Source organism: Schistocerca americana, chromosome X (assembly GCF_021461395.2).
Source record: "Schistocerca americana isolate TAMUIC-IGC-003095 chromosome X, iqSchAmer2.1, whole genome shotgun sequence".
In the NCBI taxonomy this organism is placed as follows: Eukaryota; Metazoa; Arthropoda; class Insecta; order Orthoptera; family Acrididae; genus Schistocerca; species Schistocerca americana.
In genome coordinates, this window is record NC_060130.1 from 311,347,239 (window position 1) to 311,366,281 (window position 19,043).

At 42.8% G+C, this 19,043-nt stretch overlaps 1 protein-coding gene across 1 annotated transcript in view; it reads left to right on the plus strand.

Annotated features, from left to right (window-relative positions):
* LOC124555986 (rho GTPase-activating protein 45-like) overlaps positions 1 to 19,043 on the plus strand; it is a 672,894-nt gene that overhangs the window by 548,933 nt on the left and 104,918 nt on the right. The window contains exon 8 of the mRNA XM_047130031.1: positions 2,106 to 2,213. Within this exon, the coding sequence (XP_046985987.1) occupies positions 2,106 to 2,213 (108 nt within the window). The remainder of the gene's footprint in view (positions 1 to 2,105; positions 2,214 to 19,043) is intronic.

A 19,043-nucleotide genomic window follows, 5' to 3' on the forward strand; every position in this document is an offset into this window, starting at 1 on the left:
CCTGGATTCGGAGGCCATCCTCGGTTCCTATAGGCGGCTGCTTGCTTTGATAAAGGCAAGGTGGAAGCAGAGCTAACGTTTTGCTGCATCCTTCTCAGAAACAATTTCAGTTCTCTCGTTCGGTACCGAATTGAAGGCTTAAACTAGAGTTTCAGACGATTCTATGACGATCTTGGTTGCGGATTGTTGTCCGGCCCCCCTCCCCTCACCTTACCGGTCGGGTGCGTATTACACGCAGGAAGCGGCTATTTGGGCATCGGAGTAGCTAAGGTGTGTGGGTGTGGGACTTTCTGATGGAGAAATCTCTCCACAGGTCCCATCTACATTTATACTCCGCAAGCCACCCAACGGTGTGTGGCCGAGGGCACTTTACGTGCCACTATCATTACCTCCGTTTCCTGTTCCAGTTGCGTATGGTTCGCGGGAAGAACGACTGCCGGAAAGCCTCCGTGCCCGCTCGAATCTCTCTAATTTTACATTCGTGATCTCCTCGGGAGGTATAAGTAGGGGGAAGCAATATATTCGATACCTCATCCAGGAACGCACCCTCTCGAAACCTGGACAGCAAGCTACACCGCGATGCAGAGCGCCTTTCTTACAGAGTCTGCCACTTGAGTTTGCTAAACATCTCCCTAACGCTATCACGCTTACCAAATAACCCTGTGACGAAACGCGCCGCTCTTCTATGGATCTTCTCTATCTCTTCCGTCAACCCGACCTGGTACGGATCCCACACTGATGAGCAATACTCAAGTATAGGTCGAACGAGTGTTTTGTAAGCCACCTCTTTTGTTGATGGATTACATTTTCTAAGGACTCTCCCAATGAATCTCAACCTGGTACCCGCCTTACCAACAATTTATTTTATATGATCATTCCACTTCAAATCGTTCCGCACGCATACTCCCAGATATTTTACAGAAGTAACTGCTACCAGTGTTTGTTCCGCTATCATATAATCATACAATAAAGAATCCTTCTTTCTATGTATTCGCAATACATTACATTTGTCTATGTTAAGGGTCAGTTGCCACTCCCTGCACCAAGTGCCTATCCGCTGCAGATCTTCCTGCATTTCGCTACAATTTTCTAATGCTGCAACTTCTCTGTATACTTCAGCATCATCAGATAAAAGCGGCATGTAACTTCCGACACTATCTACTAGGTCATTTATATATATTGTGAAAAGCAATGGTCCCGTAACACTCCCCTGTGGCACGCCAGAGGTTACTTTAACGTCTGTAGACGTCTCTCCATTGAGAACAACATGCTGTGTTCTGTTTGCTAAGAACTCTTCAATCCAGCCGCATAGCTGGGTTGATATTCCGTTAGCTCTTATTTTGTTTATCAGGCGACAGTGCGAAGATACGTTATGATTTCATACAGGAAGAATACTGTCTAAAAGTAATTAAAGAACATAGCTTTCGCTATGGCATATCTGAGAAATAAAATGTTATTATAGCGTAAGTTAACTGCAGAAGCGCCTGTGGAAATATCCCATATGTAATCTCCCCTACAAACTGTAAAAATTCCCACATCGTACTAGGGGCAGAAGCCCGGCTGAAACCAGACGTCTGTAGAAAAGAGATTCTGAATTCTGGTTAGAAGGTATATCGCAAAGGTAGGTTGAACGCAGGAGATAGAGGCGTGTTTATAGCCGTAAAATACATGAAAATATCTAGTGAGATTAGTGCAGATTTCGAAAGCACCACCGGAATTTGTTGATCTACTGTGCAACGCTCTCGCGGTAATTAACTGAACCCGTGACGAAACACACAACTCTTCGAGGGGTCTTCTCTACATCGTCTATTAATTTAACCTCGTAAGGTCCCAAAGTCATGAGCAACACTCAAAAATACACAGAACAAATATTTTGTGAGCCATTTCTTACGTGGATCCTGGAAACGGCTTATCCTACAATTAGTTTAACGTGATAATTGTACTGTAACAGTAAAGACGAATTCAAGAAATTCACATAGTCCTTATTACTCTGTGCTCCACCATGTTATTAACAGAGGTGAAAGGGAACAAAACAAAATATGTATTAGCAACGATAATAGCAGTATTTAAAAATCTTACTACGAAATGTTATTCCTTTGTTTCAGAGTAATCTCCCTTTCCAGTCTGAGTATTCGACGGCGCTGGACCACGACGTAGAGCTGTGTAACAACAGCCAGACGGTCTGCTGTCAGTTGGATAAGAAGTACGTGCAGGTGAGTCAGAAATATTTTCTCAGTCCGATTCTGTGTCTTCTGTCTCTGGGCTTTTCGATGTAACAAATATAGTCTCAGTTTTGATAATCTCGTATATTATCTTGTCTGTAACTGGCGTAAGCCTGCCTACAAAATACGAAATTCCGACAAACAACTAAGATATAACAACACCTCCCCCTACAAATTCAAACATCCTCCTCAGAGGAGGTCGACGATCACAGATCATAACAGAGACATCACTAAGTATGCAGTAGCAGCAGTGAGAAATTTAGCATATCCAGGAGCTCATGGTATTAAAAGTAAACCTCTGACAAGGTCCTCGTCTTCTATCGAATTTATGCTGAAACTTATTTTCTAAACACAGATCGTATTCCATTTAAGTAAATGAGATCAGGTCTCTAATTTTCTCCTCCTCAATAAATCCAAATCGACCCATAGTCCATAAACTGCAAAACTCGTCGCTCTTCTGTGGTTCACTACAATACCTTCTTTCTAGACTGAGAATGTCTTGTAATACGCGAACCGGGATGTTCATAAACCGGCTCATTATTAACAACAAAGAGTTGGGTTTATTATTCGCAAAACTGTCGATCTACCGATAACAATCTTTTTGCTTCTTCCTTCGACTATGAATATGAATCTGTAAGCCTTCATCTATTTCTAGATCGGTCTTCGTCCCTCAATCAACAAGAGGAAATCTGGATGGGAACACATTGCTATCTTCGCCCAAACCGGCCATTACAAATGAACTCTTGCATTCGTACACTATGCATACAGAACCCATTGTTGAGTCCAGGGAGGCAGTTTCACTTGCTCTTGCAACACTCTAATGCTCTTGTCCAAAGAGGCTCGCACACAGACATCAGTAAATGAGCGAAGAGCAACAACACATTCTTTCAAGGCCACTATTACACGGAAATATTCGATAACATATTGACAGTTGGACGGACAATTCTTGTAGGGTAAGAGAGATTACTGGATAAATGCTCTTGGTTGTCTTGCCGCATCATATTCGTTTATATATTCAAGCTGTCACTGACTTTCTCTTTCGTTATCATCAGGATGGACCTTTCGTACTAATAGACCGCGAGGTACTTCCGGATGTAGTTGGCCGAATCATGTCATGGAGACGTCACGAACTCACAGAACTTCTATATGCTACCAGAAATGACGTCAATAGCTATAGTACAACATCAGTAGCAGTACTCATTCCATCTGTCCTCTTTCAGTGTAGAGCCCCCGTTCCCATTCACCACTTCAGGTGTAGATGCTGTCGCGGTTAAAATTGTTGCACATACTGTTCTCTAAGGCTTCACTGACGACAGAAACCACTGCGCAGATGCGTGGGATAAGATCTTCGTTTCATCAAACATAATCGTAGGTTTTATTTGTCTGAGTTCGCCAACAGATTTGTGAAAATCGCCATATGAAATATGGCGTCGGTGCTTTGTTCAGCGTTATGAAATTTTATGTACAGACTGAACGATGTAGCTGCTACAGCATTCAGAGGAAGTTTTACAAATTCAAGGGGAAACTGGGACCAGATCTTTTACTGGGCACAAAATCTCTTTACTTTTCCTTGGAACATGGAATAAATATCTAGTCTGCCTAGAACTGTGCTTATTTTATTTGATATAGCTCAGAAGAAACAAAGGAGTCCACTAGACACACAAACACTCAGTGTTCAGGAAAGATCATTCGACATGCGGCCTCCTTCGACATTAGCGTCCGGTAATGCGGATATATATACTGCATGTCCGTCTTATCGTCTGACACTGATACAGCACGAAGGATTGCTGGACAAGCACAGGTATTACTATTTCCCTGACATCACAGTGGTCTAAGGATTTTCGTTGCTGGGTAGCGATGGAAACAGATCAGGTTCATTTTCCGACAGCCGTATGACAATTTCCTGTGCTGGAAATATCTGAAATCGAGACTCAGCCTCGTGATTGCAGCTGAGAATTTGACGGAATAAACAAGTGGCGGCCGAGCAGAAAATCCCTGCTCTAGCTGATATGCCAGAAACTAAACAGACATTACTGAAAGCCAGACACATTCTATTTTCGTAAACTATAAGATAGCAAACGTATGCACACTAAGCAGAAGGAAGAGTAATAGCTGTTGTGCCGTCGACTACGAGACCACTAGAAAGGCAGCACAAGCACAGTTTGTGTAATGTACTTCATTTGTGTTACTTTTGTTAGCTAATGATTTTCTCAAAACAGTTTATTCACTTTTACCATGTAATATTGTTATTACATATCTTCACACTCTGTTTGCATTCTAAATAACGAAATGTGACGCAGAGGCTACATGATATCACTGTGTCACAGACGTTTTCCAAGGAAAGTAAAATTCACAATTAATAATCTATCATATGGTACATTTAAGTTACATGTGACTACACTGTTATTCAGTTATCAGCTTCTCTGCAGCACTAGAGTTACGATGTACAAGTAGAACCAGGCAGAAAATGGACAGCCCATAAATAAGCATTTGTCTATGAAAACCAACTGTCTGTTCGATATTTAATTGGCAGACAGAAAGACTGTGTGTGTGAATTCCTAAGGGACCAAACTGCTGAGGTCATCGGTCCCTAGACTTACACACTACTTAAACTAACTTAACGCTAAGGACAATACTCACACCCATGCCCGAGGGAGGAGTCGAACCTCCGGCAGGAGAGGCCGCACGATTAGTGACATGACGCCCCTAACCGCGCGGCCACTCCGCGAGGCAAACAGAAAAACTACTTGGAAATGTACGGTCATTCAAATCAGTGTCTGCATTAATTCATTACCTTCGTTAATCTGCACTTCTTTCGAATACTTATTTTCGACTGCTACTCATCAGTTTAGTAAAGCAGGTTAATTCTCGACTAAAACCAATTTACTTCGTAATATGTAAAGCAGAAATTGCAATACGACTGTAGCCAACATTCTTTCATTAACGTGAGGTAATCTAACAGCATTTGCTTGGTGAATCAGTTTTCTGTTTCTGAATGTAGTTAGAAAATATACGCCAAATAACACTGCTAACAATCCACTCTTTATGTTCATTTTACCAACATCGATAATCTTGTCACGATCAGTTATACCCTCTCTGTACTGAAACAATAGGCTTTGTTTGAAGTAAGTTAAACTGTCAGCTTTATTCATGTATTTATGTCAACGTTCCATGTTAACACAGCAATATTGCATGCAGGTTCGCGCTGAAATACATCACATTAGGTTGCAGTACGACAAGGCACGGCGCAGTGAGTTATTGATAGGACTACGATCATCGTATACAAAATCTTCAGCCTCTTTTACCTCCGGGGATAATACGACAGTTTTCACTCCCAGTCGCTTGCATCCTAGAATAAACGTTTACATTGTAATGGACCACGAGGGAACGAGAAGTGGGTGCCACGCTACGAACGCAACTTCTAATCTTCACACAGGTTTCACTCGATAACAACATTAGTTACAGCCACGGAGCAGAACTTTCTATTCGGATAGAATCGTTTTGTATGGCAATGCAAGCAAAATTACGAAGGAAAAGAAAAATGTATGTTCTGAACTTACTCGTAAGCGTGTATGGCATGAAGTTATTTCACTTAACATCAAATTGTAGCTCCAGTCATATTTAGCATTATTCCAAAACATTGAACACATTGGGATCTGAATACATCTAACGAGAAAATACGAAAACAGAACACTAATTATCGAAGATGAATACACCCTTAAGAATGGCTAGCGTGTACCCTCTGGATATTAGCAACTGGAGATATTTACGTTAGGAATTGTTTCGCATTTCAATTGCTGCTGTATCTTAGACAGTTCTTGAGATTTGGAGTGATATACGTGAAGCACTTCTAGGATTTTATTAAAATACATATAAATAAGACTAGTCCAATAAAATATGATTAAAGAAATATGAAAGATACATATAACTTATCACATAGGCTACTTGATTAATTCCGCTGTATAGTTTAGTAGAGGGGCGACAGCGTGGCTATGGGAAAACAATTTTTATATATTAGGTCATTTCATAAAAAAACTTCTCAAATTACAGTGATGCATCAGCTATGTCATTACAGTCACTATGTACGTAAGAAACGAGAATGTTCATGTCTTTCTCATATTTTTCATTTTCATCAGCATAATACAGGGTGTTTCAGAAGTGATGGTCAATATTCAGGTATATGACAGGAATGACCTTTCTAAACAAAATAGTGAAGTAAACATGGGCTCTAAAAGGCATATCTTAAGAGCTATGAGCAGTTCCTGATCTTCGATACTATGAAGCAAATCTCTTCTACTGCAAGCTTTTTGCTTTCCATATTTTGGGAAGAGGTAGTATGGACTAAAACAAGAAAAAAATGCCCAGTAAAAATGTGCTGTAAAATGCATACCTTAACAGCTATGACCACCTGTTCATCTTCGGTACTTTGGATCACAACTCTTCTAATGAACAAGTGCTCATAACTTTTAAGGTATGCATTGTAGAGCACATGTTTACTGGACATTTTCTTCTTGTTTTGGTCCATACTACCATTTCCCAAAATATGGAAAGCAAAGAGCTTGCAGTAGATGAGATCTGTTTTACAATATTGAAGATCAAGAATATCTCACAGCTCTTTTTGTTTCGAATGATCATTCCTCTCATATCCCTGAATATTGATCATCACTTTTGAAACCCCCTGTACACACATTTACATACTGGTTTACTTTCAAGGAAATTTATTATGCAACTCCTTTTTGATAAAATAATTAAAAACCCTGCTCTCATTTACTCCAGTCTCACCTGCTGGAAAGAACTAATAAATCTATCGTCTAGCTCATGTCCCCAGTTGGGCCATTGAGTGTTTCGGCAATTTTCTGTCGATCGTATATAATTCTCTTCGTCATTTGTGCTCCTTATCTTTTGTGTCCTATAAACAATTATGAGATTCAGATTCTTCTATTACTAACATTACATTCTCTTCGTGCCACTCCACCTTTCACAGAGGTCATGTCAACAACAAAAGCGTTGATGATATCGATGTTGAGCACACATAATATCCATCAATCCAACAACAAAAGTACTTAGCAATCCGCACAGAAAACAACAAATAAATATTCTCTCTACTCCTAGCGCCAAAGCGGAGAGGACGCGAACATCCATTGATGATTCGCTAGAAGACCGACAACCAGTGGGGCACGAGTGAACCGAAAATGACTCATTGTTGTTTGCTCAAACTCTTAACGTTTACTCCAGAAAGAATTCTTATTCACTGATGCTCGTCCACTTGTGTACGCCATGATTTTCGTTTCAGACTTTGCTCGAAGGACAATAACAGTGCTAATATTACGTTACTTTTCTCCAACTTCGAACAATACTGATCTGGATTACCATTTGTACTACGCAATACACACTGTTGTCATGATGACGACTAAACAAAGTCACTTTATTGTTGTGGAAAGTCTGTTACTTCTACAGCACCGACCGAGAAGTCGCAGTGGTGAGCGCGTTGTAGCCGTTTTCGGGAGGCCGATGGTTCAATCCGGCCGGCCGGCCATCCAGAGTTTCATTTTTCATGGTATCCCTAAATCACTCCACGCGAATGCCTGAAGTGTCCCTTTGAAAAAGGCATTGTCAAAGTCCTGCCCCATCCTTTTTTAATCCGAGCTTGTGCTCCGTCTGTAATGATCGCGCTGCTGGTGGGACGTCAATATCTAATCTTCCTTCTTTCCTTACTTCCATAATAGCCTTCATACATTCGAGATTAGACTAGCTAAGATGATTGTTTCCACCTCCAGCGATTTAAACCCTACCCCTTTCAAAATGGTTCAAATGGCTCTGAGCACTATGGGACTTAACATCTGAGGTCATCAGTCCCGTAGAAGTTAGAACTACTTAAACCCAACTAACATAAGGACATCACACACATCCATGCCCGAAGCAGTCGCGCGGTTCCGGGCACCTCTTTCAAATCATAGTGTAGTCTTTTACACTACTAGCCATTAAAATATCTACACCACGAAAATGACGTGCTACAGATGTGAAATTTAACCGACAGGAAGAAGACGCTGTGATATGCAAATGATTAGCCTTTCAGAGCATTCACACAAGGTTGGCGCCGGTGGGGACACCTACAACGTGCTGACATGAGGAAAGTTTCCAACCGATTTCTCATACACAAACAGCAGTTGACCGGCGTTGCCTGATGAAACGTTGTTGTTATGCCTCGTGTAAGGAGGAGAAATGAGTATCATCACGTTTCCGACTTTGATAAAGGTCGGATTGTAGCCTATCACGATTGCAGTTTATCGTATCGCGACATTGCTCCTCTCGTTGGTCGAGATCCAATGACTGTCAGCAGAATATGGAATCGGGGGGTTCAGGAGGGTAATACGGAACGCCGTACTGGATCCCAACGGCCTCGTATCACTAGCAGTTGAGATGACAGGCATCTTATCTGCATGGCTGTAACGGATCGTGCAGCCACGTCTCGATCCCTGAGTCTACAGACGGGGACGTTTGCAAGACAACAACCATTTGCACTAAAAGTTCGTCGATGTTTGCAGCAGCATGGACTATTAGCTTGGAGACCATGGCTGCGGTTACCCTTGACGCTGCATCACAGACAGGAGCACCTGCGATGGTGTACTCAACGACGAACCTGGGAACACGAATGGCAAAACGTCATTTTTTCGGATGAATCCAGGTTGTGTTTACAGCATCATGATGGTCGCATCCGTGTTTGGCGACATCGCGGTGAACGCACATTGGAAGCGTGTATTCGTCATCGCCATACTGGCGTATCACCCGGCGTGATGGTAGGGGGTGCCATTGGTTACACGTCTCGGTCACCTCTTGTTCGCATTGACGGCAGTTTGAACAGTGGACGTTATATTTAAGATGTGTGACGACCCGTGGCTCCACCCCTCATTCGATCCCTGCGAAACCCTACATTTCAGCAGGATAATGCACGACCGCATGTTGCAGGTCCTGTACCGGCCTTTCTGGATACAGAAAATGTTCGACTGATACGCTGGCTAGCACATTCTCCAGATCCCTCACCAACTGAAAGCATTTGGTCAATGGTGGCCAAGCAACTGGCTCGTCACAATACGCCAGTCACTACTCTTGAACTGTGGTATCGTGTTGAAGCTGCATGGGCAGTTGTACCTGTACACCCCATCCAAGCTCTGTTTTACTCAATGCCCAGGCGTATCAAGGCCGTTATTACTGCCAGAGGTGGTTGTTCTGGGTTCTGATTTCTCAGGATCTATGCACCCAAATTGCGTGAAAATGTAATCACATATCATTTCTAGTATAATATATTTGTCAATGAATACTCGTTTATCATGTGCATTTCTTCTAGATGTAGCAATTTTAATGACCAGTACTGTAGATTCTCACTGTTTTTAGATAATTGTCTGACACAACTTTACTTCATAAATCCATCGCCGAACGAGTGTGTCATTTATTCAACAATTATCGTTAACGAATTCATCCAGAAGCAATTAATTGGCATCGTTTGATACACAGAAGGTGTGCGACACGTAAGTATTATGTCCGAAAGAACAGGTGCCATCTTCATATCGTTAAGGTTAACCAGCTGATGACCTTCTTCAGTGCGGATGCACACAAATTTCCTGAACTCGTACAGGACTCTGTGGATTGTCTGCCGCGAGTAATGGGTATAGTGGCAGGGACACTACGAATGTAGTGTGTGGTCTATATGTTGAGGATGTGGGTCTCACGGGGAGCGTGCTGGCGATGAGTCCCTGCAGTCGGCCTATCCTCTGTGCCCTCGGTGGCTCAGATGGATAGAGCGTCTGCCATGTAAGCAGGAGATCCCAGGATCGAGTCCCGGTCGGGGCACACATCTTCAACTGTCCCCGTTAATGTATATCAATGCCCGCCAACAGCTAATGGTATTGATTTAATTGTAATTTCACTTAAGTATTAGGCTTGACTATGACAGTTGCCGCATGCTTAAAGGGTGATTTCAATACCGGTATAGAACGTAGCCGGTAGATGGCATACATATATGGCTTAATTACAGCTATATGTTGCTACAGGCTCCTGCTCATCTTCTCGTAATAGGGAGTGAACATTCATTAAAAACAGTATATAACGTGTTAGGCTCTGTCGTCATAGGTTGTCGTTTATTCGAAGGAAGGAACCCAACATTAGCTTTAACTGATTTACGGACAACGTAAGTTGCCTGTCGAGCGTTAGTCAAAAGTATTTTAGTATGTTATAAGGACAATCAAGAATGGTTAAGTTGAAGCTATGAGGATGAAAAAAGATTAATGTTCAGTCTGTTATGTCGACCACTGTCTCAGAATTTGTTAGTCACTTACTCTATTTTCCCTACATCTGCATCCGCAAATACAAAGTACAAAGAAACTACGTGTACATAATTTTATAGTTTGTGGGGAAAATAAAAAGAAACACTTTTCTTCTGTGACAAAAATGTCGCAGGTACACCGTTTCCCCGTTAGGTTCAAATGGCTCTGAGCACTATGGGACTTACATCTATGGCCATCAGTCCCCTAGAACTTAGAACTACTTAAACCTAACTAACCTAAGGACAGCACACAACACCCAGTCATCACGAGGCAGAGTAAATCCCTGACCCCGCCGGGAATCGAACCCGGGTGTGGGAAGCGAGAACGCTACCGCTCGACCACGAGCTGCGGACTCCCCGTTAGGTGTCCAAGATGTTGTCACGCTATTGATGCTTACAGGCCATGTTCAAACTGCACTGTGATGAATTGTTTTAGGGATGTTGCTGAAAATGTCAGTTGTTTACATTAATGCACAACTGACATCTGCGTGCCAATGATTGTATCTCACTCTCAAAACTACCAGGTTTATCACGCATAACTGCTGCAGTACCAGCCAAAAATGGGCTAACGGCTCTTCTGTAGTGTCTTTCGGTGTCTCGTGCACAGAACGCTTCATCTCCCCAAACAAAAAGAAAACCATAAAAGTAGAGTCGGTGAAACTTGGAGGCTATGCTACCGGTTCACTCATCCAGATCCAACAGTTGGGGAAACATTGTTTAAATCTTCTCTGGCATCAACGGCAAAGTGCGAGGCTTCTCCAACATTTCAGTTAGTACTTCTCGGAGAAAGATACAGTAACGTCCTTCGCAGAGCGTGTTAGGCAGAAGCTACGGGCCAATCAGATGGCTGTGAACAACACCGTCAGATACGTTGGCACGCAGATGTCAGTTGTGCATTAATGTAAGAGGGCGCCATTTTCGGCAGCATCTTTAACAAAAAAAGCATCTCACCGTCTCCGAATATAACTAGCGTCAAAACTTTCATGGATTCCTTGCGGGGCAACGTTGCACCTGCGACTCTATGTCACAAAAAAGTGTCATTTTATGTGTTCCAAACACTCCAAAATTTTTTGTATGTTGTTCTTTTACACCGTGTATATTGTGAAAACCACTGCGACGTGCACGGTATAGGGTATTTCGCATGCTACAACTTCTTAAACTTTCTTCCCTTTCCAGTCCCATATGGAGAGCGGGAAGGATGACTATTTAAATACCACTGTGCGTGCTGTAAGTAGTGCCAATTATGTCTTTATTGGCAGTAAGGGAGCGATACGTAAGGGGATGAACGATATCTTTAGAGTCTTCGCCTAATACCAGTTCTTGAAACTTTGTAAGTAGGCTCGAAGGGGTATGAGTCACACACACTTGAACAATATTTTAAGATGGGTAAGTAGTCTCCTTTGTAAACTGACTGCATTTTTCCAGTGTTCTGCTAATGAACCGTCAGCCATCTTACCTTCGAGTCAAACTATACGATCATATCAATCCATATCACTACAAATTTTGTTTTTTTCTGTCTTGTTATTTCGCCCCCAACACTCCGTGTGGGTAGAGGGTGAGCTGCCAGAGGTATAATACCCCGTTCTTCAGTGAAAAGTTATTACAAAAAATTAAAAAAATGAGATAAAATTAATCTATTAGCAAATCTGGATGACAGTAAAAACCTCAGCAGACTGGAAGGTAGCCTTGGTACATCCACGACACAAGAAAGGCTGCAAGGTGCCGGAGCTAGCAGTGTGTCTAACACTAAATTCTTCTAGAATCTTCTTATGTAAATGATGCTCTAAGCCCCCCCTTTTCTAACTCCGACTTTTGCTGTTGCACATGGATTAAGAAGAAACGCGAACTGACGGTAATCGACCCTGCAAGTGGAGTAGAAAAGAGTTTGGCAACCGCAATAATTTAATTTGATAGAAATTAATTTGATAAAGGAAAGTTTCATTAACGTAGTGAGAAATGAAAGGGTTGCTTTACCAGTCCACAGAATGAAAGTTCTGTCCAAAATAACAATTTGATTTATTATGACTAAACTCAAAATAATAAACAAAACAAATGAAACATTTACAATACGTCAAATTGTATACTCAAATAAATGCTGTGAAGGTGAAGTTGTCCATAAACTAGCTTGTGACGTTTATGACCAAGTGGTATGTGGAGCCAATTCCTTGTAACTCAAATCTTAAGAGAAACACCCAGCCAACCCAACATTAATTGCTGCTACAGTAGTGAGAACTCTGACAATGAACATCCAAGACAAAACCACGTAAAAAAAGAAGGGAACAGGCGCGCTCTGCTGAGCTCTGATTATCACAGAGCAAAATTCCCTAATCTGGCGGTGCTGCGGACATACATTACAAAGCTGTCTTCTTAACTGCAAGGACACGATCTGGCGTACCGGAAGCGATGGCTGGTTGCTTCGACGTCCCGTCGTGGTGATGATAATGTCACGAGTATAGCCCAAATCAAATTATTCTGGTCTGATTGTTCCAGACTAAAGACTACCTATCAATACAAATGCGCCTCTGAGGGAGACGAAGAAGGCTCGCTACACAATCACTGACGGTACAGTGATTGATTTTAACAAGCGAAGTCACACAGTAACTCCGATACAGTCAACTTTAGCCAAAACTGCTCAAGACGGACAATACAGGGCGCTTGTATGCAGAACGCTCAATTGCCAACTGTACTCAGAAAGTTACGTTGAAGTCGAAACTTCAGCAACTTTGTCAAACAGTTACAATTAAATGAAAGTATATTAGACAGCCAACGGAAGGCAGGCTGTCCAGAGCAGCGAGAGCTCAGTCTTGTAACCTACCCCGACTGAAAGACGAGAGCCGACTCCCTCAAGAGCACTTGTACAAGCCGAACACAGAACATTCCCGCCCCCACAACAGTGGCCGTGGTTAAACATTCCAATGAGCAACTCGAAAACCGGCGGAAAATTCCACTCTATTGCCGACACACTACTATTCCACCAATGGAGATACTTGGCGCCAATTTCTGCGCCGATTTTGCTACGTCACGGAGCTATCCCGTGAGCAAGCCAATCGCAGTTATGATTTTGCAGAAAACGCGGGAATTTACCAGCTAAGACTGCCTGGGAACACAAGTCATTCCCACGCCTCGTTGGTAGCCCGCCAGAAAGTGTTTTCTCTAAGTTTCTGCGAAGTAACGGAATCTCTAGTCCAGCTGCTCCGTCAGGCCCCTGTGGGCGTGTCGCCGCCGTTCTTATGACAATGTCAGCGTCTGGAAAGCATCCACTCGACTCCCTCACACCCGTCGGCTTAACCCCTTCAAGATCAGCAAAACCCGCCTGTCACCAGACCACCCCGGTGACTAGACACTGCGTGGGAAGTCCGCATGTGAAGGAATAGCAACTTTTCACTGCATGCAATTAGAGAGGAAAATCGAATTACTCAGAGTAAGATAGAAATATGAGAGGGGGCTCATGCCACCTCTCAAGGCAATATACAAGACGTTAACAACTACAGAGGAACTTCTTTGAGGCCAACTGCATGTAAAATATTTTTCAAGATTTCACTTAACTGAGTAGAATTAACACTGGACAGTCATTTAGGTGCATGTCATGATGTTTTTAGGAAGGGAAGATCGTTTTCTGAACAAATATTTAATCTGAAGTCAGAGATTAAAAAATTCATAATAATTATAGAAACGATTGTCGATTGCAAAAAGATGTTTGATTCCATTGAAGGACTAACTGTGGATATAATAATTCAAGGATCTTGTACAAAATCTAAATTAGCAAACCTAGTTCATAAAACACTAACAGACACTATCTAAAATGAACTTTATGGCAACAAATATTAGCCCTTCGAAACACACACAGGTATATGGAAAAGTGATGGACTATTACCAGTTCTTTTTAGCTATTTGAATGAAAAACTGCATAAGTAATAGATTTCAGTGCTAAAGTTGGGAAGAGAAAACGAAAATATTCGTACAAATTGTCTCACATTTGCAGATGGCTTTGCTGTACCTTCTGAAAATGTGACATTTACTGTAACAGAACTCAGTCTTTTAGGGAAAAAAATAATCAGAAGGAATGGCATTAAAATTTCTTCAGAGAAAACCAAAACTTTTACAAACATTAAAAACGCACAGAATTATCTGAAAATAGATAGTGACCAAACTGAAAAGGCAAAAAAAAAATTAAATATCTTGGAGATATAACCCAATAACCCGTGTGGAGAATGGTGCAGGTCGGGTCGTGTGTAGTTATATAAGCCACTGTGTGTTATCAATGGAAATGAAGGTAGGTGGTAGGGTTGACAGTGGGAAGCTGGAAGGGGAGCATAAGTTTGGTAGGTGGAGAGCCATGATGTGGAGTTATAGTTTGTAGGATTGATAAATGTCGGGGCGGATTTCATTGTCTGGGAGAGCGTGTCGGCTGAATTTGTTTTGGAATAGGATATGCAGTGTGTGCAGGTTTATGGATGGTGGTAGTTGTTTGTAAACGCGTGGCATTATACCAGCATTGGTGATTAGAAGGAAAATAATGTGGTGACTGGAATCAAGATTGTGGATAGCATAGGATATGCGGTGGTGTTCGATGTGGGTGTGGAAGGGTGGAATTTGATGAGATTGTAGAAGATCCACGTAAGGGAGGGTAAGTGTCTGCGGAAAACAGTGTGGAGTGCATGAAATTCTAGGATATGGAGAGACTAACATAAGAGGGCCGGAAATGCATGCAACATTGACGTAAGAGAGGACAGGTTGGGGTTTTGTAAGTATGTAGGATAGTGAAGGGGTATAATTTCCAAGTTCGGCCAGTTAGTATTTTAAGCAGTTCTAGTCTATTGTGGGCTTTTATTGGATGATTAGTAGGTGAATGTTTTATGTTAGTTGCCAGTCGAGGATTATTCCAAGATATTTTAGTTTGTTACTTACAAGGGAACCTCCCCATCGCACTCCCCTCAGATTTAGTTATAAGTTGGCAGAGTGGATAGGCCTTGAAAAACTGAACACAGATAAATCGAGAAAACAGGAAGAAGTTGTGTGGAACTATGAAAAATATAAGCAAAATATGCAAACTGAGTAGTCCATGTGGAAGATATGCAACTTCAAGGGTGATCCGCCGGCAGGAGCGCCGTGGTCCTGTAGTTAGCGTGTGCAGCTGCGGAACGAGAGGTCTTTGGGTCAGGTCTTCCCTTGAGTGAAAATTTTAATTTTTTGTTTTGAGACAATTATTATCTGTCCGTCCGATGCGATCACTTTTTTGGGAGTGATAATCACATTCACAAGAAAACCTAAATCGGGCAAGGTAGAAAAATCTTTTTACCCATTCGCCAAGTGTACAAGTTAGGTGGGTCGACAACATATTACTGTCATGTGACGCACATGCCGTCACCAGTATCGTATAGAAAATATCAGACGTGTTTTCCTGTGGAGGAATCGGTTGACCTATGACCTTGCGATCAAATGTTTCGGTTCCCATTGGAGAGGCACGTCTCTTCGTCTACTAATCGCACGGATTTGCGGTGCGGTCGTAAAACAGACACTGAACTTATTGCAGTGAACAGAGACGTCAATGAACGAACGGACATATCGTAACTTTGTGAAAATAAAGAAAGTAAATTTTTCACTCTTGGGAGGACTAGAACGAAGGACCTCCCATTCCGCAGCTACTCACGCTAACCACGGGACCACGAAGATCCTGAACTCCTGTTGTCCTTGTTGTTGCCTATGTTGCGCAAGGACTACTGAATTTGTATATTTTGCTTATTTTTTTCATAGTTCCAAACAACTTCTTCCTGTTTTCTCGATTGATCTGTGTTCAGTTTTTCAAGGTCTATCCACTGTATCAACTTATTACTAAATCTGAGGGGGGTGCGATGGGGAGGTTCCCTTGTTAGAGGTTTAGGGCGGTAGTAGATGATGAGACAGAAGTCATGAAGTTAGAAGCTGTGAATGGTTCGTCCTATAATTAATGCCTAGGTTTTTGGAGAGGTTGGTCTTGAGGAGGTATTGCTTGCAGCAGAAGAAACAAATTGTTATGTACACATATTATAAATTAAAGTCCTCAGCTGCATTTTCCTTTCTCTATGCGAAGGCCAATTTTATGAACTACTGTCAGAATTTTTAAACGGTTTTCAATAATAAATAGACTCATACACGCAAAAGATTTACGTACAAAATTATAGTAACGATGAGTGGGTAATATACAGACATCAAAAAAAGTTTTGCATCACCTCGGTTCTGAGAGTTCCGGAACCTGTACAGAAAATTTGAATAGAGATCAACATAAATATCATTTTCGCCCTTTTTATTTCTCATGAAAACCACACATTCCATGTTGTACCACCATACAGCGAGACCTTCAGAGGTGGTGGTCCAGACTGCTGTACGCACCGGTACCTCTAATACCCAGCAGCACGTCCTCTTGCATTGATGCATGCTTGTATTCGTCGTGGCATACTGTCCACAACTTCATCAAAACACTGTTGGTCCAGATTGTCCCACTCCTCAACGGCGATTCGGCGTAGATCCCTCAGAGTGGTTGGTGGGTCACGTCGTCCATAAACAACCCTTTTCAATCTATACCAGGCATGTTCGATGGGGTTCATGTCAGGAGGACGTGCTGACCACTCTAGTCGAGCGATGTCGTTTTCCTGAAGCAAGTCATTCACAAGATGTCTACGATGGGGGCGCGAATTGTCGGCCATGAAGACGAATGCCTCGCCGTATGCTGCCAATATGCATCTACAGCTGCCCCTACGCGATTACTCTGCTATTCTCAACAAAGCGCCTGGCAGAGGGTTCAATGAACCACCTTCAAGCTGTCTCTCTACCGTTCCACTCTCGAACGGCGTGTGGGAAAAACGAGCACTTAAATATTTCCGTGCGAGCCCTGATTTCTCTTATTTTATCTCGATGATCATTTCTCCCTATGTAGGTGGGTGCCAACAGAATGTTTTTGCAATCGGAGGAGGAAACAGGTGATTGAAATTTAATGAGAAGATCCCGTCGCAACGAAAAACGCCTTTGTTTTAGTGATTGCCACTCCAGTTCATGTTTGTGGCACCATCTCCCCTACTTCGGGATAATACAAAACGAGCTGCCCTTCTCTGTACTTTTTCGATGTCATCAATCAGCCCCATCTAATTCGGATCCCACACCGCACAGCAATACTCCAGAATATGGCGGACAAGCGTGATGTAAGCAGTCTAATGGTTCCACTATCGGTCGGAGGATGGCATTCACGTATCGTACAGCCGTTATGGCGCCCTCCATAACCAGCAGCGCCGTACGTCGGCCCCACATAATGCCACACCAAAACGGCAGGGAACCTCCACCTTGCTGCACTCGCTGGACAGTGTGTCTAAGGCATTCAGCCTGACCGGTTTGCCTCCGACGATTATCTGGTTGAAGTCATATGCGACACTCATCGGTGAAGAGGACGTGATGCCAAACTTGAGTGGTCCATTCGGCATGTTGTTGGGCCCATCTGTACCGCGCTGCATGGCGTCGTGGCTGCAAAGATGGACCTCGCCATGGACGTCTGGAGTGAAGTTGCGCACAATGCAGCCTATTGCGAACAGTTTGAGTCGTAACACGATATCCTGTGGCTGCACTAAAAGTATTATTCAACATGGTGGCGTTGCTGTCAGGGTTCCTATGAGCCATAATCCGTAGGCAGCAGTCATCCACTGCAGTAGTAGCCCTTGGGCAGCCCGAGCGAGGCGTGTCATCGACAGTTCCTGTCTCTCTGTATCTTCTCCATGTCCGGCTGGACACTTCCCATGTCGAGAGCTCTTCCTGGCACAAAGTAACAATGCGGACGCCATCCAACCGCGGTATTGACCGAATAGGCATGGTTGAACTACAGACAACATGAGCCGTGTACTTCCTTCCTGGTGGAATGACTGGAACTGATCGGCTGTCGGACCCCTCCGTCTAATAGGCGTTGCTCATGCATGGTTGTTTACTTCTTTGGGCGGGTTTACTGACATCTCTGAACAGTCAAAGGGGCTGTGTCTGTGATAGAATATCCACAGTCAAGGTCTATCTTCAGGAGTTCTGGGAACTGGGGTGATGAAATTCATTTTTTGATGTGTTTATGTATTGTTATCTGTCCCATATTAAATTGGCGTTTGGAGTAACATCTCGTAGCAATGATGGGAGCTATGAGTTGGCCAGGTATAAAAAAGGCTGTATTTGTCAGGCAAATGGAGTAAATCAAACAGCCGCCGCAACATGAGGCAGCAAAGAAGCTTGACCAGAATCTATACATATGTATCTACACATAGCTTAAATGAAAGTCACCCTCTGCATTCTTGTGTCTGTGTTTCACGACTGTACTCCGATTGAAATTACTTTGTGACTGACTTTTAAGCGAGTCGATTGGTAGGTGCCAGCCGACATCCAGTCGCAGCTCTTCCTCGAGAGCCTGTCCGGTAGGTACGTACAGCGCCTTGTGAAGAGTGGCTGGGTTGCACGCCGGCGACGCTGTCCTCTGTCAACCACCAAGTAATTTTAATTTG